The 22,452-nt window shown below is 38.1% G+C and overlaps 1 protein-coding gene across 4 annotated transcripts in view; it reads right to left on the reverse strand.

The window, feature by feature from the left end:
• Dip2c (disco interacting protein 2 homolog C) overlaps positions 1–22,452 on the reverse strand; it is a 430,083-nt gene that overhangs the window by 133,473 nt on the left and 274,158 nt on the right. For all 4 annotated transcript variants that reach the window (XM_059263427.1, XM_059263426.1, XM_059263425.1 and 1 more), the window contains 6 exons: positions 18,294–18,428; positions 16,689–16,808; positions 14,860–15,057; positions 8,403–8,494; positions 6,084–6,194; positions 194–317 (listed from right to left, as the gene is read on the reverse strand). In XM_059263427.1, coding sequence (XP_059119410.1) covers positions 194–317; positions 6,084–6,194; positions 8,403–8,494; positions 14,860–15,057; positions 16,689–16,808; positions 18,294–18,428 — 780 coding nt within the window. The remainder of the gene's footprint in view (positions 1–193; positions 318–6,083; positions 6,195–8,402; positions 8,495–14,859; positions 15,058–16,688; positions 16,809–18,293; positions 18,429–22,452) is intronic.

Here is a 22,452-nt window from a genome sequence, read left to right on the forward strand (position 1 = left end):
AAAAGAGTGTTCAAGACACCACCAGCCACATCCTGTCACCCCACAGGTTATAAGCTACACATATTGTCAGAAATGTTGACATGCCAGAAAAGTTCTGGTCTAGACTCAACAGACATTCTTCCACAAGTGAATAGCCAGTCTATAGAATGAAAGATTGAAAGGGGAAGCAAATCTCAGGGACTCTGTAGCATACCTTTGAACTGTGGGATCTCTCCTGTTGGGCTTTTTGGAAGTCCTTTGTGACAGGCATCACTAGTCAAGGCAACAGTTACTCCACAGCTTCCAAGCAAGAAACCTATCTGCTGGCTCCCTGCATCCTGAAAGGTGATCAAGGAAAGAGATCAGAATCTAAGACAAGTCCAGCAGTGGTGGCATATGCCTTTAATCCAAGGACTTGTGAGGCAGAGGCAGGCAGATCTCTGTGAGTTTGAGGCCAGCCTGGTCCACAGAGTGAGTTCCAGGATAGCCAGGCCTACACACAGAAACCCTGTCTCAAACAACAAGAATCTAAGACCAAATTGTACTCCTAGCCAAAGCACTGCCTTATCATCTAGGGTTGCATGGAAATGAACTGCTCTCCCCAAGACCCTTCTCCCCCAACCGTGTGTGTGTGTGTGTGTGTGTGTGTGTGTGTGTGTGTGTGTGAGAGAGAGAGAGAGAGAGAGAGAGAGAGAGAGAGAGAGAGAGAGAGAGAGAGAGGAGATTGAAAGAGCAAGAGAGCTCATAAGTATGTGTTCACACATAAAAAACAAGTTGTGTGGGTAGGAAAGTTGAGAGGATTTGAGAGGGGCTATGGGAGGGGATAATATGATCAAAATATATTCTATAAAATTTTTTAATTAAAAAACAAAGACAATGATCCTAAGGTTTCATTATTGTGGAGAGAAATTATCTATAATGTGAATATCTAGCAACCTGATTTTGACACACTCCAAGACTGGTTATAGAGATGTCACACCTAGTAGGTTATAGAACCAAGAGGAATTTTCAACCAGAGTAATGACAACCAGGATCATCTTTTCCATGTTGCATACGTCACATCTCAATGGAGTAACCAACACACACTAAAATGGGCTATGGATCCAGGGCAATAACTCTGGAGACAGAAAGCTTAGAAAGGCACCAAGCTGCCAGGACTAAATGTCACCTTTCAGCAGATGTCACAGATGGGGCTGTCCCTGGCTGCAACAGCCTCAGTAGCTGCCTTTCAGTGTGAGTTTTACTGTCCCTATACCTAGCTTGCTTCTCATGAAGATAGATGATAAGCAGCCTAGTCACCTAGATTCAACTGCTCTCCCATCAGCTCTTCTATGCTGTTGGCTTGAAAAAAAATCAGAGTCTCAGAGTATCCAGCATTTCTGGAACTAAAAACATATCATGGTATAGGAGAATTGAGCTTGACCCTATGAACAACCTTCAGGATGTCTGGCTTGTTGACTCTCCTGCCTGTCCCAGGAAATCACTGGGCAAAGCAGAGTGCTTTGGTATTCATCAGCATTAACATTTCAAAACTGCTGTCTGCTAAGTGTTTAGATTATACTTTTCCTAATGTAGATTTAAAATCTATAGTCACCTTACATGGATTTTTTTTCAGGGAGCAACAGCCAACAAACTATTGCATAATTAACACAACCCTGCAATGAGAGAAGTGATGTGGACTTCCTATTTTGGAGACATTTTTGTGGGGCTTTTTATTGTTGCAATACTGTTTTCAAGTAAAGTTAAGATCAAACACTACTCCTCTGTTGAGGTGAGGCAGGCAGAAGAGGTAGGTTTTTAGCAGCAGGAAGCTGGCTGCTTCTCAAGCTTATAAATGCCTTGCTGAGTCAGGCCAACACCACAGCTGTCTCCCAGTGGGGAGTGACTGGGGTCAGAGTTACACACAGCTACCTGCAGCATACATACAGATAAGAGAATATGACACTCTGACCTTGGGCCTAAAGCCAGGAGTCCAACCCTCTCTTGCCCCAAACAATCAAATACATAAATAGACCCCTAAAAGCTAGGAACATAATTAAGTTTAAAGAGCATTTTCTAGATATGTACGAATGCCTGGGATGTTCAATCCCCAGAACTGAGAAAAATTTTAAAAAGAGAAGGAGCAACATGTTTGGACATAAATACTACTTAAGAGGGGTAAAAAATGATATGCAAGGAGCATCATGAAATGTGCACATCTTTGTTCCTTTCAAGCTCAAAAAAAACTTTTTATCTGCAAGATTTATAGTATCTTTTGACTTAGAACTGTATGTATATAATTTATTTAGTTCTCTATCTCCAATGAATCTGTTTGTGTTTTTAATATGATCTCTATATCTTGGCTGAATTTACCTGTTATCAGTATTTGTTCCCCTAATATTATTAAATTACTTCTCTGAAAAACAAAACAAAACAAAACAAAATACACTTCAATATTGTAGAATGGTCTTTCTGTATGCTGTGAATATGTGTTGTTACCATCGTTTAATAAAGAAGCTGCTTTGGCCTATGGCAAGACAGGTTATAGGCAGGTAGGAAATCCGAGAGACAGAGGGAGAAAAAAGGTAGAGTTGGGCAGATGCCATCTAGCCACAGAAGGATCAAGATATCAGCTTACTGATAATGCTACGGCCATATGGCAATATATGGATTAATAAAAATAGGTTAATTTAAGATGTTAGAGCTAGTTAGCAGTAAGCCTGAGCCATAGACCAAACAGTTTGTAATAAAAGAGAGAGAGAGAGAGAGAGAGAGAGAGAGAGAGAGAGAGAGAGAGAGAGAAAGGAGCATGAGAAGTGGGAGAGGAGAATGGCATGAGGAGAAGAAGGACAGCCCTGCAATATAAAAGAGTGAAAGTCACATGAGATTTCAAGACTGCCACCAGTATTAAATGTCTCTAATTGCACCTCCTATTCTACAAAGTATCTCTTCAGGGGCTAGACATAAGCTTCAGATAAAGTCTACCCCTCAGATAACACCAAACACACACTAGAACCAGCTTCATCTACAACCTTCTACATCCAACATTCAAGCAAGATGGTGGGATGAGGTGATGAATCAGACTGTATCAAAACAAAGGGCAAAGAAGAAGAGCTTTGTGGTCCTTACAGTCTCTCCTTCTGACCCAAGAACAGGATAAACAGCTACAAATCCACATAGCAGCAATGGCTTCCTGTGGTCTACAAGGTCCCTGGAAAGGTATCTGCCTCCATCTGGCTGGATGAGAGTCCAAGCCAGAGAAATGGTCACCACATCTCAGGATGTGAAATGAGATAAATCCTCCCAGACACACACTCTGACCTGGACATCATCTGCCAAGTACTTTGCCCCTAAAAATAAGCATGGCTCTGACAGGTAGTTTCTTTCTCAGGTAAGAGCAGATATGGAGACACACCACACTCAGAGGAGAGAAGAGGCAGGCTGTGTCACCAGAACTCCATCTATTATACCCCTGGCAGTTCTGTAACACTAAGGGCAGACGATGATCACTCCCCTTATGATCAAAGTTCGTAACTTTTCCCATTTAATAAAAGCTACTCCAAATCTGAACTCAAATATTTCTATTTATTTCCAAAAATTTCTTCAACATAGAAAAGGCTAACTGATAATGTCATTGTTTAGAAATCGCTTGTGTGTGGCCTCTGTGGCAGTAACTCTTCACATCATTGTATCGTATCAAATTTTTGTCTAAGATAGGTCTATCAAAGGTCTATCAATTAATGTCTTTTTAGCTGTGTTTATAATGGTAACCTTCAAGCACACACAGATGCCAGAGATAAGAAAAAGCATCCTCATGTGTAGATCATGCAGTGTTAATAATTATAAATTTTTGATCATGCTGGCCTCATCAATTATCCTCACTGTACAAGTGCATACTCATAGAAAATGTTTATTATTCCAACACAAGCGAATATGCTGTATGTGCTCATGTGCGCACACATACACAGGAACATATCCAGTCATGTACAATAACTCACATGTGAATACACATTATGGTCACACACATCCCCAGATACATACTTGGATGTCCATACACATTAAGGAACACTCACACACCATATCCAGGCATACAATAAAGTGAATCCCAGGTGTCTGCCATACTGTGTATACAAGGATACTTCAGCTAAAGGACACCCTTTCTGGAGCAGCCCTTCCTCACCCTGGCAAGCAGCTGTTCCTCATCTCCCTACAGCCCTCTGCAGCTCCACTCCTATTTTCTTTCTATTTCTGTGGTTCAAGACCCCAAATCTACCGAGTGCCTCTCTCAAAATGCCACTCTGTTTATATAAAGTAGTAACCATATAAGACTCTGACATTATTCCTTCCAGATGTCCCATCTGAAATGGTATTGGAAACATTCTTTGTTTTTGTTTGTTTCCAGATAGGGTCTCATTCAATAGCCCATATTGGTCTCATTGAGGGCAACCTGCCTGTTTCAGCATCCCTAGGACTATGATTACAGGCAAGTGTCCCAGGTCCCCATTTACTAACACAAGCAACCAATCAATCATGATTAGAGCCCTCTGGAGAAAGCCAGATACCCTTGACGACATACACAAAGGCTCAGGCAGCAACAGATCGCTATGGCTATTATGCAGCTGTTTAAGATACGGCAGGAAGGGAATGACCAGGCAAGAACAGGCTATTTTATTCTGTCATCACTGGCACATACACAGTCAGATTCTTCATTCTGCCAGCCTGGCTGGGTCTGTGCAATAGCTATCACTTGGTACCCACATCATCACACCTGTGGATAACCTTTGCTCCTCAAGGACATCTTGGCCTAACTTACTTTTCAGGTTCATAAACTCACTTGTTGGACAGAAATACATACAGGTTCAGACACCATGAGATAGTGACAGTCATTTTCCAGATGTACAATGACAATTGAAGTCCCACTGACAAGATTGTAGGTTGGTTTTCTCTTGACCCCCTCCCCTGTCCTACTCAAACTATAAGTTGGGTCACTAACTTCTCAGTAAAAATGCCTAGATGTTTTCCTTTCACTACCAGAATTAGAGAAAAAAAAATAAGGGAAGTTGTTACTTGGGCAATAAACAACTTTTAGGATTGAGAACAAGGAGTGTTCAATAGTGCCCTTATGGCAACTCTAGTGGATGTTGAACAGGGAGATGTAAGAATTAGGCTTCACATACTTTATTACCTACTCATACACTTGTCTTATTCCATTTCCAATTGTTCCCAAGTAAGAACAGTGAGGTAAAAAAAAGAAAACTGCACAGGGCAACAGGCTCCTATGTTTTACAGGCACAGGACAGGAAAGAAAGTTCAGCTGCACTCTTAGGGAAATGCAAATTTAAATCACAGTGAGATTATTTCACATCTATTGGATTAGCTTTTTATCAAACAGGTGAACAGTAACAGGTGAGGACAAAACTGTGAAGAAAAGTAAACCCTGCAAACTATTAGTGGTGCTGAAAACTACTACAGTGATCCTGGGAAATGGTGTAGAGATTCCTTCACTAACACCAGAGCTTCTACAGCCCTGGTTGCTGCACGCAACAAATCATATTAGAGAGCGCCAATTACGCTGGTGAGCAGTGTATACAATATTAGCTTCTTATTGGTCCCACAGTAAGAATACACAATAAAGATAATAGCAAGTTTAGTCATCTTAATTAGAGAGTAAGATATGACCAATCAGAGGTGAACTTGGAACTTGACAATATCAAGACAACTGAACACAAGTCAAGGACCACCATCCATAATCAAGACAAGTCAATGAGTGCTATCATGTACCTGGCTTTCTATGTAATGATACTAAGGAATGAGAAAATAGATCGAGATAAGACAGTTCCATGCTGTGCTGACAAATAAACTTAAGTTCCATCTCTGAGAGGTCTCACACCTGCAGGTGAGAGAGACATGCTGTGTGTGTGAATAACTATTCCCTTAATAGATGAAACTGATGAAAATCTGTTCTGAGCCTTAGAGACAGCAATTACATTGTCACTGCACTTGCACAGCAAAGATAAAAATCCATTTACAAAACTGTAGTCAGCATATTCTCACCCAGCATATTAAATTGCCACTGAGCCTGTCACTTCCCTCTAATAGGGTTTAATGAACAATGAGTTCTTTACCTTTCTTGTGAGTGGCACTTCAATGGGGACAGGAACAACTTCAGCCAGAAGGCAACCATAGAAGGCCACCATGAAAGCAGCAGGATCATTGTTGGGGAACACCAGTGCCACCTGGAGATGTGCAAGACACAGAGCAGACAAAAAAGCATGATTTATCTTTCCACAGACAGCAGCATGAAAATTCCAAGACCCCAACACAATAGCATAGGCCTATAAGACCAGTACTCAGCAGGCTGAGGAAGAAGGGTTAGAAGTTCAGGGCCAGCGTGGGCTACACAGCAAAAATATATCTCAAAAGTGATGGATGATGAGAAAAATGTTTTATGCAAAATGCATAGTAAGAAATACTTTAATAAGTGTCCCATACTTTTTTTTTCAACTTACATGGAAGGGAAACATTAACAGCTGCCAACTACAGTACCATTACTAGGCAATAGCTCATTTTATTTTCTTCTCTCATCTTCCATAGCCATGTAATTTTCATATACATAAAAAGTATACATAATATGTGTTTTTACTCTTTTCACTGATCTACATAAATAACTCCTTATATTCTGATATACAGTTCTCACAACAATAATTAAATGCTTGTATAATCCATTACTAGGTAGTTGGGTAAAAAGCTTGGGAGCTAGACCCAGATAGGACTTAATTCAGATCCTAAGGCACTTCTGAATTCTGGGATCTTAGGCACAATTTTGGCCTTTCTAAGCCTTGGTTTCCTTGTATGAGAAAAAGAGCAATAATAGAAACTGCAACTGACTGTCATAGTAAAGGTCAAATGAAACAGGGTTTACAGAGTTCATTGTGAAGCATGACACATCGCATCATATCTATCTATAAACATGTGTTACTAGTAATCCTCACATTACCAGTTCTGGTATCAGTTCAACATCAGTCTCTTATATTGTACATGCATATTTTCACTGCCTACTACTACTACTATAGCTAAGCATTTAATCAGTATTTGATTGTTCCTGGCCCTTCCTTGCTCATCCAACCTGCTCAGTTCAGCCAGACTGAAAGCCGACTATTATAACCCAGCACTGATTACTAAATAGAGTTTCCAGCACTCCTTAACAATATGGCATATCTCAAGGATGGAAATTTTTCCTCTTATGGATTCCTTTTCATTTCCCATATTTACCCTTTCAACGTCTTGCTATGTTCCCTGGAACTTGTGTTTAATATACTTGTAACAAAGATTTCTTGATATATTTTCACATTTTGGCATATATTTGATATTATAATTGTGTTTCCTTTATATTCATAGGTAATAAGTATTAGACCCACTTTCCCCATACCCTTTAAATGAAGAGAGACTTAATATTGGTGTGGACATACATTATGAGAAATACGTTAAGTATTTTTATACTTATGGCCGTATCAGAGAATGTACTCATGCAAACTGTCACTGAATGTCAGTATGTGGTACATGACTATAACACAGCCAATTTAACGTTTATCCTATCCTAGTGCTCTCCTCTACAGTAAGTTTTTAAAACAGGATCCCCACTATGTTCTTCAGGATACTGCCTCTATTTTCACACCAGCTTCTCTAGCATGTTGCAGCACCTTCAGTGTTAACTCTTTACAAGCAAAGTAGGTGTATTTTCACAGGCACATAAATCTAGCACATATGCATCATTTTTTGTAGTTTCTTATTCTGGAGTTCCAAATAGTTTCTTTAAAAAATGTTCTAAATAGGACTTATTAATTTTGGTAAGAACATTTAGATAAGATAAACGGGCTCGCATAAAAAGATTGTGATGGCAGTTATGAAGGCAGGAGCTGTATATCTTAAATTTGGTCATGCTGGCTGTTTAGCAATACAGGACAGTTGGTAGAAACAATATTAAGTTTTAGAACATGTGATTTCTTTTCTACATGGCTAGAAGAGCAGCTAGATGAACAAGTTTGAAAAAGAATAAGATGATTTATTTGTGTGTGTAAGCATATTAAAATTCTTTGAGACTGAGGTCTCATGTGTATCTGCCTTCATTGAGGAAGTCAGTGTGTGTGGACAGCACATTTCTGGATGGGGAGGCTCCTAAAGAAACAAGAGACAATAATGAATTTATAACTTCCCAGGTGACTATACTGCCACATGATTTATTCCCACAAAGTAGGCCAAGAAGTCTAAGGAAACTGATCAAAGCAGCAAAACACACAAAACTCCCCAATCTGATGGTCGTACCTGTTCACAATGAATGCATACTTGTCTTTCAAATCCAACTGTATTCTAAGGAGGAAAGCAGACTGAATTCTGGGATTATAAACCAGAAATTTAAATCAGAATAAAATCTGAACCTCACTTACCCTGTCTCCAGGCCGTACCATAGGTTCTTGCTTTGTACCTAATTTATGTAGAATGTTGTAAGCAACCTTCATACTTCTTGTCCATAGTTTGCCTGTTAATATAAAGTATAAACATACAAGCAACTTTAACATTCACATGCATATTCAGTTACATACAACTGTAAATATTAAGTAAACTAGGGAACATTTTCAAAGTCAGGCACATACATCTATTTTGCTCAGTATATGTGGTTGGAAGTAACTGTCATGTAGGAAACTATTGACAAAAAAGGGAAGAGGGAAATAATATAAATCTGAAAGCTAAAAACACATTCAGAAGCAGTAGTAGAGATTTTAAAAACAGCACAGAGATGAGGGGAGGAGAAGAGAGGGAGAGAGGGAGAGAGAAGAAGAAAGAGGGAGAGAGGAAGAGAGAGGAAGGAGGAGAGAGGAAGAGGAGGAAAAGGAGAGGAGAGATTGAAAGATTTAATTTCCACCTGTTTAGCCAGTCTTATACTTGGCCTATGACAGGGAAGGAGTTGATGGGACATGAAGCCGTAAGTTTTTTTTATTAGTTAACAGTATACAGGCATGGGAATGGGAGGGATGGGGTCTTGAAAAATCCTCTCTCATGAAGTTTAACCAGAGATTTTTTTTTTTTCTATTTTAAGCCTTCAACTTAAGTTCCTAGAATCAGGATGGAAAATAAGTACTAAACATGACACATTGCCAGAAAATCATCAGAGCAAGGCCTTAACACCCTTAATTCCTCTCAGTGTATGATGTACTTACTATAAAGCTACAGAAAAATTTAATTGCCACATTTCTTCTGGGTTAAGCATGGGGATGACAAGTCCCAGTGAGAGTAATAAAGCTATATCAGTGACATCCATCTCTTATTAATGTGTCCAATGAACACAAACTGTGTAAAAATGTCTCTGACAGGTCATTCAAAGCCTGATCCCCTGCAAGTTGTAAACTTCTCAGAGTGAACATTTTCTAATCTCAGGACTTAGGGATTCTGGAAGAGGAGTCTTTGCCCTTAGATAAAGTAATAACAAATATCTATAGTCATTTTAAAATTCTGAACTCTAGAAAAAAAAGTAGAATGCAAATTAAAAAAAAGATAGTTTTTTTTTCTTTTCCTAGAGGTTTCTATAAGTTTTATTTAAGAACAAAATCAAGCTCTGAAGGAGTCTCACAATTTAAGCCTTAATCCTATGTCTGTACATTTCCAGGTAATTATGAGTAGTGGAATAAAAGTGACTTCAAATCTAAAGAGAATTCTTGCATACATAAGACATTTTACAGCACTGTCTAAGATACTCAACTATTAAGGGCTTTCAAAATAAATCAAGATTCAAGTCAATACATTCATATAAAAGTAATATAATGCAGATCAATCTAATTATGTCTCAGTATACTCAATGTCCAGTTTTCCTCTTGTAATTAGAAATCATTGTTTATAACACAGTTTTAATTAAAAAAAAACTGAATTTGTTTTATTTCCTATTAAACTAAAGCTACCTAAATTAATGTTGCTGTTATTTACCATTCATAGGATTCTACTTGTCTGCCCCTTAGTGGGCAGTGAAGAAGAAGAATGTTTTATCTTTCATTGTTCTAACTCCCACGATAATTCCTGATTCTTAGTACATGCTAACCACTTTTTTTGGGTTTCACTAATGTCATAGGCAAGCACCAATCAAGTCCACAATCAAGATGTGCAACTTAACTCTTAAGTATTTCATTCATTTTTACTTCCTCATCTGAACCCCATAGATCTTTAAAGTCACTTGATACTTTATTTGGGGAATATACATCTCTATCAATAATCACTAGTTTATGAAAAACATAACAGGGAGGTGATTTTTGTTGTTGTTGTTTTTACCATAAGCACTTTAAGGATCCAGACTTTCCTTACTGTGAACAAAACTAGGGAACTATTCTAGCTGAATAATTACATTTTGTTATCACTGAATAAAATAAAAAGTAATGTGTTGTAAACAAACCAGTCAATTAAACCATTAGAGTCTGTTAATGCTTCCACTTCATTTTCAGCTGGGATTCTTAGAAGGCGGGATCTTTATACACTCACACACAAGCTAGTTTTATATAGGGTCTCAAGGAAAGTACAAAATGCAAACTTTGGGCAAAGTTCTTGAGATATACTTAGTATTTTTACATCTTGTAGTTTTCAGAGAAAAGGAAACTGAGTAAGTGCAGTTGCTAGTGTAGAACAAAGGCAAGAAACACTTCCAGAGTGGGTGACAAGGACTATTTTCTTTAGCTTCTCTTAGATTTGAATGAAGTTTAAGTTGCTGTACAGACAATGTAACTGCAAAGAAAGGAGACAGATATGCAGGGGGTAATACAATTCTTAGAAGAACATACCATCCATAAAACTGGGGCAAGAATTAAAGAGAGTTACCAGTAACAATTTATAATAAGATGGGGGAAAGATTAGAAACTCAGGCAGCTAAAACCCTGCCATACTTGGAATAAGTCAGAATGGATGAGGAGGAGCTAATTAAGTTTTACCCCTACATGAGGAGCTGTCGGCAACTGATGGCTGCTGGGGAAGGAAGAATCAGTTTTCTTCAGAGATGCAGGCCTGAAGGCTACCCATGCTCTAATAGATGGTCTTATAGCCATGTATATACAGACAGCACTAAATGGACTCAGTGGGTATTGGGGAAAAAAAAGGAGCACATTAGGTTGTGAGTGAAAAGAGATGGTGGAGATAGGGGAGGAATTGAAAGGGAAAGAATGAGAAATGGATTTGATCAAAATATATCATATACATGTATTGATATTAAATATTTTAAAAATAAAAAAACCAGGAACACTGATGTGGTAGAAAAGCTAAATGTACTTACATGTATCCTAACAAAACAAGAGGAAGCATATGAAGATGGTGGTTTCTACCAGGCCAGATATGAAAAGGGAAGCACTATGCAGTATGGTTATTTTCATGAATTAAGGTTACAGTAGTCCATGGGTGCTGCTTAGTATGCTTCCTATTTCTACTGCAATGTGAAGATATAAGTACCAGATATTTTATAGGTTTATTCTATCTACATTTCTACCAAATATTCTAAGTTTCTCAGCTAAAAGTTCTGCTGTTTCAAGACTTGACTGGAAATTAAATTTGAGGGCTGAAGGGATATATGAAGATTTTAAATACTCTAGTCCTTCAATTACACCAATTTCCTCAGGCATTAGAACAACTGAAATTCAATGAGCCTTCTTTCCCCTGAATTTTCTCAGAAATAACCAATTGGTGGTTCATTTATTTTTGTTTCCCACAGAGATAACATTCATGTACAGTATTCGCTGTCTCAGTCAAGGTTTTCATATTATATATTGATAAGGTGTAAGCTAATATTTGAAAATATCTTACTTTCTAATATTTTCTTAACAAGCAAAATTAAAGATTAACCAATAACACATTACTGACAAATAATATCAAAATACAGAAAAACGTTAAGTGGCTTATAAAACAAGTTGGAACATTTTGGTAAAGGAACAATGCATATGTAAAAATATGTATCCCTCAAAGCAACAGTGTTTCTTGTATCTCAAACTTCCCATAGCCTTAACAGAAAAGCAAAGAAGCAAGCATTAGTTTCCTTAACAAGGCATCAACAGAGAGGGGCTCAAGTTTTACTCCGATGATAATCCTCTTGAGAACTCAGTTTCATTCAATTTGACTTCCCAAGCCAGAGTATTGCACCACTGCACACCACAAACTTAATCTACCTTAGTGCATGCTTGCAGGTCACTAAAATGCATACAACTTCTAGGACAAACACAAAGGTTAGTGCTAGGGGTCCCCATTGACACACAGACAGGTGAGTGTTGGAGTCATTAGCTGTAAAGCAGCAGAGATTCCAAGTACATAATTAGCTTTCAGAATTAATTTGACTGGGCATGAGGATTACACAGAAAAAAGTCTCCTTTCTTTGATTAATAAAAGCTTTTCCTAAGAGCATACTTTAAAAACAACAACCAAAAGCTTATGCTAAATCACAGACAATAATCTCTATCTATTTTAAAGCCACAAATACAAAGGGAGCATAAAAAATATACTGCCAAACCCAACATACTTCTAAGTCCAAATTCGATTTTGGTACATCAAATGCAGAAGTGCCTCAGGGGCCCCACTCTTAAAATGCTGGGCTCTATTTAGTTCTATTACTTACATAGCATCTAGCTCTTAACTTGGCGGCTCATTTAAAACTGAAGCTCTTTCCTCATAATTATCCAAAGTGTTTGTGATATAAAAACAATTCAAAGTTTTTTTTTTAAGCACCACTGAATGTCATGCATGCAGATGTAAAATGACCATTTGTTCTTGTAGCTATGAAGTTAATTCTTTGTAAAGCTGAATCCAAGAGTATGAAAATAATTGTGGTCTGTTTTCTCCATAGTGATGCAACTAAGAGAAAGACCTCTCTCTAGCACAGCCATGTGTAAAAGTTTAGTCTGCACTAAGTATACTGTGGAAAGAATTACGTGAAACCTATTTTTCTAACTTTCTGCAATGTGTATTCAGATTTTGCTGCTTCTGAGTGATAGATGTCAAAGTGGAGACAGTAAGAAATAATCATAAATACATAAACCTGAATGCTGAAATAATAAAGATTAAAATCTCCAAAGTTTAAAAAGTCACAATCCTAAAAGTAAAACTACAGATGCTGAAATCCCAAAGGGCCAAACCCTGAAAACTAATTCTTACTGAAAGAGTAGGGGAAGACTTAGTCAAAGGGACAGAATGAGGAGCGAAGTCTGGGGATGGGTTATTGTCTCCACATACATGCAGGATGGTATCATGTGATGCAGAAGAAATACTAGAAATCTGATCAAACACCATCTTGGATATGGTATGTGAGGTTGTCCAGAGATCAGTGTGGGTCTGAATAGACCAGGTAGGGATGATCACCCTTGATATTGGCTGATAACCATCTAACCAGCTAGGAGACCAGAAAGAACAGAGGCAGAAGGTGAACTGCTCTTTTTCTTTGCTGCATTAGAGATCAGAACACGAGGCTTGGGTAGAGAAGTTAGCTCATTGACAGTATGTGTGCCTGATATGCACAAAGTCCTGAGTTCAACCTCCACCAGCGCTCAAGTCCAGAATCAGCAGCCTCTGGATTCAACAACCCACACCATTAGCTTCTCCAGAGTCAGCAGGCATTTAGCTCCCTAGTATTTTTAAATGTCAGCATTACTTTTGTTTAATTTGGTATGTTATGTCTTTTATTATTATACTGTTCCTATTCCAATACTGGAGGTACAAATGATACAGCCTTTCAGACATCTCTAACTCAATGTAGTCTCTATGAAGACACCCAAGGTATTGCCTTTCAGTATCAATATTGTTCAAATATATAAATGCACTGAAATTTCCTCAAATTAACAGTTGTCCTCATTAAGTACTTGTATTCTCCTACGATAAAATTTTCCAAGATCCCAGTTCTCTGGTGATTACAAACACAACACTGACCCAAATAGCCTTTGATTAGTTTTGTCAGAAGACTTGGACTATCCACCACAACATTGCAGGGGACCACAGTTATAAAGCTGTTATATGTAACAGCCAACAGTAATGATACACATGTAGGTATTTGCTTTCTGACTTGGTTCTTTATGAATGCAGCTCATTGACTTGTAACTCTTAAAGCTATATGACTTGTATGAATAAACCTGAGTATTTAGCTTGGCAAAAATTTCTCTATTCTTCCACATATTATTGTAGAGTGGTCTATAAAGTATTATGTCAATATTTTCCTATCTTTTTGATATAAATCTCCCTTTAAAAATGTAAATGAAACCAGGTATAGTGTATGCCTTTAGTCCTACATGGGTGGATCTCTGCATGTTGGAAGCTATCCTGGTCTACATAACAAGTTCCAGGCCATCTCGAAACAAAACAAAACACATATGTGTGCATGAGTGTGAGTGAGTGTGTGTGTGTGTGTGTGTGTGTGTGTGTGTGTGTAAAATAAATGTCTTTTAAAGAATTTTAAGTATTTCTCCATAACTGTATTTTGGGATTTAAAACTTTTGGAGTTTTAGACTTCTGGAATTTCTGTCATCTTTCAGTTTCAGCATTTGGGTATTTTGGGGGATTATGATTTAAACCTAGGCCCAAAGGTTTGATTTTTATTCCCTACTGATCACCAATGAAAGTATTCATCTGAAAAACAAAAACAAAAACAAAACCAATAATCACAGCTTTATACATCCATTTCTGGTTTTATTAATTTTTTTAAAGTAGTAACTCCTCTATCAACACAAAGTAATTTTACTAAAAATTTCTTTAAATTTTCATCTACTTTTAAACCAGAAACAAAAAAAGGAACATACTCATAAATGAGTTACCCAGAAGATACGTATTTTTTCCCCAACCAGTAATGACAAAGGACAGAAAATAGGTCTTACAGGATTACTATAAGTGACATTATGGGATTACCATAAGTGAGGATGTACAAGGGTTTTCCATTTGTGTCCATGGTAGTCAGGCAGGGGGCCTTTGGTGAGATGGTCCCCCATCGCTGTAGTGCAGCTTCTAAAGAGGGTGGCCAGTTTGTGACCACTCCCAACTGCTCCCCTCTTGTGGCCAGCATCTGGGCACCCTCTGGCTTTGGCTGGTTTGGATCTGGTTGTTGAACTAAATACATTTAAACATAGAAGATTTTAAGAAAAATATATCCATGTTAGTATAATATTTTTAGAGTTTATAAAAAATCTAGGAGATTCATATTTCAGGCATAAATGTATCAGCTGATAGCAAACATGCTTTTCTAGAATTAAAATGATTATGGATGTAACAAAAGAATTGAGCTCTTACAATTTCCAAGGCAACATAGAATGGAGACTTTAGGTGGATGTGAGTCCACCATATGCCTAGAGTCTCACATTTAAACACATGGGTTTAAAGTTCTAAGTATTAGCACACAGTATTCAAGACTCCAAAAGGCTCAGCTCTTACATTATATTTTTCCCTTTACCGATGACATACAGGTAGAAACCTGCAAATACTCTAAATAACAAAAGCATGGTGAAAGTACTTTCATGAGTAAAACTAAAATAAATGCCTCATTGTAGAACACACTGTTCCTCTTCTTCCAGTTTAGATAGGTGTTAGTCAGTGGTGGTGGAGCATACCTTTCTTTAATCCCAGCACTCAGGAGATAGAGGCAGGGGCATCTCTGTGAGTTCAAGGCCAGCCTGGTCTAAAGAGAGATCTCCAGAAAAGCCAGGGCTACACAGAGAAACCCTGTCTCAAAAAACCAAAAAGTTTAGATAGGTGTGAAACTGAAATTATTTCCCCTATTTTTAGAAAACGATTCTCTCTCAGAGTTTGAGTGATCACCTCCACCTGCTATCTGGAAAATCAGCTGAGACTTCTATAAATTTTATTTTATTTTTCAATTTTCATTGAATGTGTGTATGTATATGTGGTGTGCATGTGTGAGTGCATGCTTGCTTGTGTGTGTGTGTGTGTGTGTGTGTGTGTGTGTGTGTGTGTGTTCCCATATGTATATGAGTGTGCATGTGTAGGCTGAAGATTGATGTTAGGAACTGTCCTCCATCATTCTTCTTCTACTTTATTCATTGAGGCAGTGTCAGTCAATCAAACCCAGAACTCATGGATAAGGCTAGTCTCACACCACCTTGCTCCGGTGATCTGTCTATACTTTCCAAGCCTGTATTATACATGGGTTCTGGGGATCTGAAATCCCATCCTCACACTTGCACCCAAGTGCTTTATCCCATTAGTGATCTGTCTCCCCATCCCTCAGCTGAGTCTTAACTTCAGTTAACAGATAACAAGAAGCTTAGGTTTGATCCAGCACACAGATCTACTTTGTTTCAATTTTAAGTTATCTAGGCGAAGACTCCCATTCACTATAGGTGAGATGGAGGACAGAGTCCCCACCATGCTTCCCCAATCTCATAAACTTGTGTAGAAAGTATCCTTTGGCTTTGAGCCAAGGATCTCTATAGTGTCATTTTGCTTTGCTATCATGGCACTGAGTCTTTACATAGACGCCCAAATCACAGAACAGAACCACATTCCACTGAGGGGGAAGATGGTTCCAAAGCTCTAACTGCTCAGCACTTGGTGTACCTTTAACATATTCATTGGAAACAGCAACCTGCACTTTGAATTAGAGTTCTATTATTAAGAAAAGGCAAGATTATTACTCTTAATAAAATAAAGTCATTTTGCAGAAAATGTAGCATTGTATATGGAACTATAGGACCTCATAAAAGAAGAGGTAGAAAAGAATTTACCTTCTAACAATTCCTCAAAGTCATCAACAAAGAATTCCCGTAATGGGGGCCTCTTCGGTCGTTTAAGGGTATTGACAAGCTGCTGAATTTTTGCTGATACCCGGCTACTTACTGGTACACCTGAAAAAATAGGAATCAGAGTGGAAATGAACAAACTCTGAAAGAAGTAAAATAACTTATGAAAAAGTTCCCAAACAATAGTGATTTTGTTTCCTGTAGTGGGGATACAGTATAAGGCCTTATATATACTAGACAAAATGTCTAAGCACTGACTTGTACCTCCCGTACTTCAAAAGCATTTTTAATCTTAAAATGGACTTTTGGAATCAAAACATTATTATAGCTCTGAAAACATGGAAAAATAGTCATAATTCTTAACATCTAAACATAGTATCTTATCAATTAATCTCAATCAATTTGGTTCAGATAAATCCAAGACCAGTGGTTTTGAAGCTTAGGCAAGAATGTTAGTACTACCTCTGGGTGTGCTTCTGAGATGAGGGAGTACACAATGAGAAACACTGGACTATACAATATAGGAGTCAGAATTTACCTAATTCTGGAACTTGACAGATTTCAAAGATAACAGAAGTTTTTAAATAATGATAAGAATAGTATCACTGATCAGTTTCAACAATGGGTATGCCAGAGAATGAAAGCCAACTTGGTAGAATGCAAGGGCAGCCAATTCTGTAAGAAATGGAACTGCTACAGTTTTAATTAAATTGATCTTTATGAATAAGTAGTATTAGGGCTTCAATCATGCTAAGGACAGTATGCCATTTGCTAAAGATATGGCCAGAACTAGGTATTTAATAGTGAACCACCCAGTCATCATAATAACATCAACAAACACTGAAGGTACACTGACTGTGGCATGTTGATACTGTTCTGTCCATTTTTCATAAAGAAAAAAAAAAGAATAATTTTACTGCCAGATTCTAACCTACCTTTTATAACCCCGGCAGGAATATAACACAATTAAAGGAGAATACAGCAGAAAGTTCATATCTGACGCTTGCTGACTGGTACTCCATACTGGGAACTATTAATGTTATTGTAATGCTAAGATTAGAAATATGGGAACTAGGGGAACCCTTTTACTCTGTAAGTTAGCAAAGCACTGAAAATTCATTTCCAATATTGAGAAAAAATAATACCTCCTTCTTCCAAAATCTGAGGCTATAACATTCCTATAAATCACTTTGTTTTTCCATTTAATTTCATGTTGCCCTCTGAAGTAGGCATTCAAGGTCTTAAAACTTGTATTGTAAATCCTTAAAGACTCTAATGACTCAACCAACATTAGTTATACATTAGAAAAACATTAGCATCTAATTAAATCTTTGTCTTCTGATGGCCAAATTACTATAATATTTACATTCTTTTTAATAAGGAGAAATTCTTAGACAATTTGGAGATGATTTACATTTTTCATGGTCAGGTCACCTTGTAAAAAAGTTCCTGAGGAATCAGATAAGCAGGACTGAAGGAACCAATGTGCATCTAGAAGCAGCACATTCATTCAGAAGGACTCATACTAATCATAGTAAGGACAAAAGTAGACTGTTCACACAGAAGGAAGCACCTCACTATAAGACATACCATCCCCAGTCTCCATGAGCTCAGCATTGCCATACTTTGGTGCTGTCCGGGATGTGGTAGAGCCCTGTGGCCTTTCCACTTGTATTGAGTGTTCTGAGGTGTATGTGGTTACATCAGGAGGTGCAGAATGATTTTCTGTAAAGAAACACAGAAGACAATTTTCTGATGAACCTCATGGTTATTTCAAAGGCTAAGTAATAGGGCCTCAAAGATGTCTAGAAAATACTCTGACAAACTCATATAAAAAGATCACTTTGACCAGTCATGGCGACACAAGCCTGTATTCCTAACATGTGGAAGCAGATGCAATTAAGACCATGAGTTTGAGGCCAGCCTGAACATATAGATGAAAGGATCATGTCTCATAAAACAAAGAAGAAAGATTACTCTAAATAAAAGTTGGCCACAAAACTCCCCAAACAAAGGTGATTGATTTTAAGATAATGTGTGCATCTCTAGTGAAAAACAGGTTAAAAAATTCAGATTTAATTTCCTAACAGGAGCGACATCAATGAATCACTGCAGCATTTTAACTAGGTTTTAATGTCTGACATGAGCAAAGGATCAAGTGTTATGAGCTATGTGCTTTTTCACAGAAATAAGTCACTTTTCTTGGTATGACAACAGAGGCAGTAAATGACTCAAGCTTTGACCAGAGAGCCTAGGACTTAAAGGGCAACACTGTTGATTCCAGGAGATCTCAGGATACATTTTAATCTCTCTGCACCTCAGTTTTCTTGCCTACCAAATTGAAGCAATAATGGTGACCCTTTCGAGACTGGGTAGATTCAACAAATTAATACACGCAAAATTCTCAAGATATTCCTGAAAAATGGTGAGAGATCTCAAGAAATAGCTAACTAATTTAATTAAAACATGACTAATCCTAAGAAGTTGTATAATAAAGCTTATAATCTAATGTTTATTAAGTGTCATGCCATGGCTGTCCTAGTTAGGGATACTATGGCTGTGATGAAATACCATTACCAAAGAAACTTAGGGAGGGGAGGGTTTATTTGGTTTACACCTCCATATTGCTATTCATTAAAGGATGTCAGTTACAGGAACTCAAGCAGGGCAGGAACCTGGAGTCAGGAGCTGATGCAGAGGCCACAGAGGTATGCTGCTTACTGGCTTGCATCCCATGGCTTGCTCAGCCTGCTTTTTTATAGAATCCAGGACCAACAGCCTGGAGACAGCACCAACCACAATGGGTAGGGCCCTCCCTTATCAATCACTAAAAAAATGCCCTACAAGCTTGCCTATAGCCCTATCTTATGAAGGCATTTTCTTAAGGTTCGCCTCCTCTCAGATGACTTTAGCTGTGTCAAGTTGACATGTACAACTATCCAGTACACATGGCCAAGGAACTGAGCAAATATCCCCTACAGCATTCGGAATTAAGCTCTTAAATGTTTAAATGGCAAAAGAACAGTTTTTATAATTATTCAAGCATTAAGAAGACCATGTCTAAGAGATAATCAATGAATTATACATATGTAAGTTCTAATAATGTATATCAGAATGCTAATTTTGATTTACTAAAGCATATTACATGGAAATTTTAGATTGCTTCCTTTACATGTTAGAAGTATGAAGTCTTGTGCTACTGAAGGTAACTGTCTTAGTCACTGTTCTATTGCTGTGAAGAGATATCATGACCAAGGCAATTCTTACAAAAGAAAGCATTTAATTGGGGGCTTGCTTACAGTTCCAGAGGCTTAGTCCATTATCATCACAGGAAGACTATGGCAGCAGGCATAGCAGGCAGGGTGCTGGAGAAGTAGTTGAAAGCTACATCATGATCTGCAGTCAGGGAGAGTGTGGCTGGGCCCAGCATGGGCTTTTGAAACTGTACCTCCTAATCCTTCTAATCTTTGTGAACAGTGCCACCTTCTGGTGATTAAGCATTCAAATATATGAGCCTATGGGGGTCATTCTTACTCACACCACCACAGTGTCATTCATATAGAAAAGTCTGTTTTCTTTGCCCACTTCAATCTTATACTAAGATTCTGTTTCACACAAGTTTCCATCAATAAAAGCACAAAAACACCACATAGGACAGGCTGTAAACAGCATACACTTTCATAGCCAGAAAACTAAAACAAGAAGGTCAAGGCCACCCTATTGGACCTTAGCCACAAATGTGCACTTCAGGAAACTAGAGTTTTGGGGTTCTGCACATGTACATGAGTGACAGAAAACTCTCCACTGTGTTGAGAGTATTACAAATAAATTTTGTCAAGTAAGCAAAATATACAAATATCAGAAGTGTGGATAATGACTGAATTTCTACAGAAATTAGCTTGCACATGCTACACAACTCTGTTGGAGAAAGACTGGTAGTTAAGAGAGAGTAATCTGCCTTCCTGAGGAAGCTTCAAATGGACACCCTGGGTCACCAACCTATCTGATCTACCAGAGTCATCCTGGGAGCCCTTAGTTCCAAATACTTGGACAAGAGGTTTGAGAAATATGCATAGGACTGAACCATATGGGTCCAAGTTCTGTTATCAAGCTTCCATGTCTTTGTTTCCTAGTTTATAGAATAGAAGTGATACCTATCTTAAACTCACCTTGCACAGTTGGAGTGAAGGAAAAATGCATATACCAGTGCTGTACTTCACTATCACTGGGTACACACACTTGTCTTGGAGGAAACATTATTATCAACATGACATTCTATGACATATACAGGCATATTTACCAGCTAGTTACCATCAGTTGGTTGTTTGGGGCTTGAATCACAGGATATTTTGTAGAATCAAAGATGGCAACAGGCTCCTAAACAGACTATTCAGCATGTTTCTTCCTAGGAGTACCAGATCTTTCATGGTCTGAATTCTCAGCTTGCAGCTCAACTCTCAGTAATCACAATTTGACTGTTTATTTAGGGTCAGGTACTTTGCAGATGATTTCATAGAAAACAATGCTATTGGGATGGACCCTGACCCACTATAATTGATGGCCTTATCAGAAAGAGGGACCACCCCAGAGATGGCTCAGTGAATGACTGAGCAAGTCTGATGATATCAATTTGATCCCTGGAGACCACAGGGGGTAAAGAAAGAACAGACTTCCAAAAGTTGTCTTCAGACCTCTACATACATTCTATGGTGCACATGTACTCCCAACATGCATACCCAAACAAAGCAACAAACAAGCAATCAACTAATAAATAAAAAAGTTTTTAAAGAAAGAAAGAAAGAGGAATCAAGGTACAGACATAAACAGATAAGAGACCATGTGGAGATTATAAAAGACATGGCTCCCTCTAAGCCAGGGAGAGAGGCATCTGAGAACTCAGAACTGCCTGTACCTTCACATCTCTAACTTCTAGGTCCCAGATCGGAGGGAACATAAATATTCCCTGTTCAAACCTCACAGTTTATGTGCTTTACTATGACCGCCAGATAAACTACCACACATCCTTATTGGCAATTTCTGAGAGTCTAGCTTAAAGAAGGTGTGCCTTTGTCAGGAATAGACATAGGAGTACTAGAGGGAACAGCAGGAGGTAGGACATGCTACCCACTCACTCCTATGAGTGGGAGAAGGAAAAGAAAATCACCCAAGTTGCCTCTTTATCATCTTCAACTCTATATTTATCCTTGTCACATCCCATTTGTGCTTTTGTCAAATAGGCCTTTGTTCATGTTTTCAAATGGTCTAATTCTCTAGAAACTCTACTACCTCATGGCCAGACATTATACCTTCAGGAGTATCTCACTACAAATAAAAACACAATGCATGCTAATGTGTGATAAACAAGATCTGAAAGACATCCTGTAAAAACAGCAACCACTAGGTTTGAGCATCCTATGTACCAATTTGACTCAAGTTAGCCATGCACTTCAACACATATATCATTAGGGCTATCCAAACAGACTGTGCATTAAGCAGGATTCCCACTACTTTGAGTGGGTGAATAATAATTCCAATTTATCTGATAGTGCAAAAAATAGGAACAATGACAGCTAGATGACTTCAAAGTGTTTCCAAATTCATTTATATGCTGGTTAGTTTTTATTATCAACTTGACATGCAACCTACAACACAACTGCATTAGATATGCCCTAACCCTACACAAAAGTTAACTCATGGTGATGGAAAGACAGAAGCACCCTTATGATGTCAAAGCACCTAGCCACTTACG

Source organism: Peromyscus eremicus, chromosome 5, assembly GCF_949786415.1.
Source record: "Peromyscus eremicus chromosome 5, PerEre_H2_v1, whole genome shotgun sequence".
Lineage (NCBI taxonomy): Eukaryota > Metazoa > Chordata > Mammalia > Rodentia > Cricetidae > Peromyscus > Peromyscus eremicus.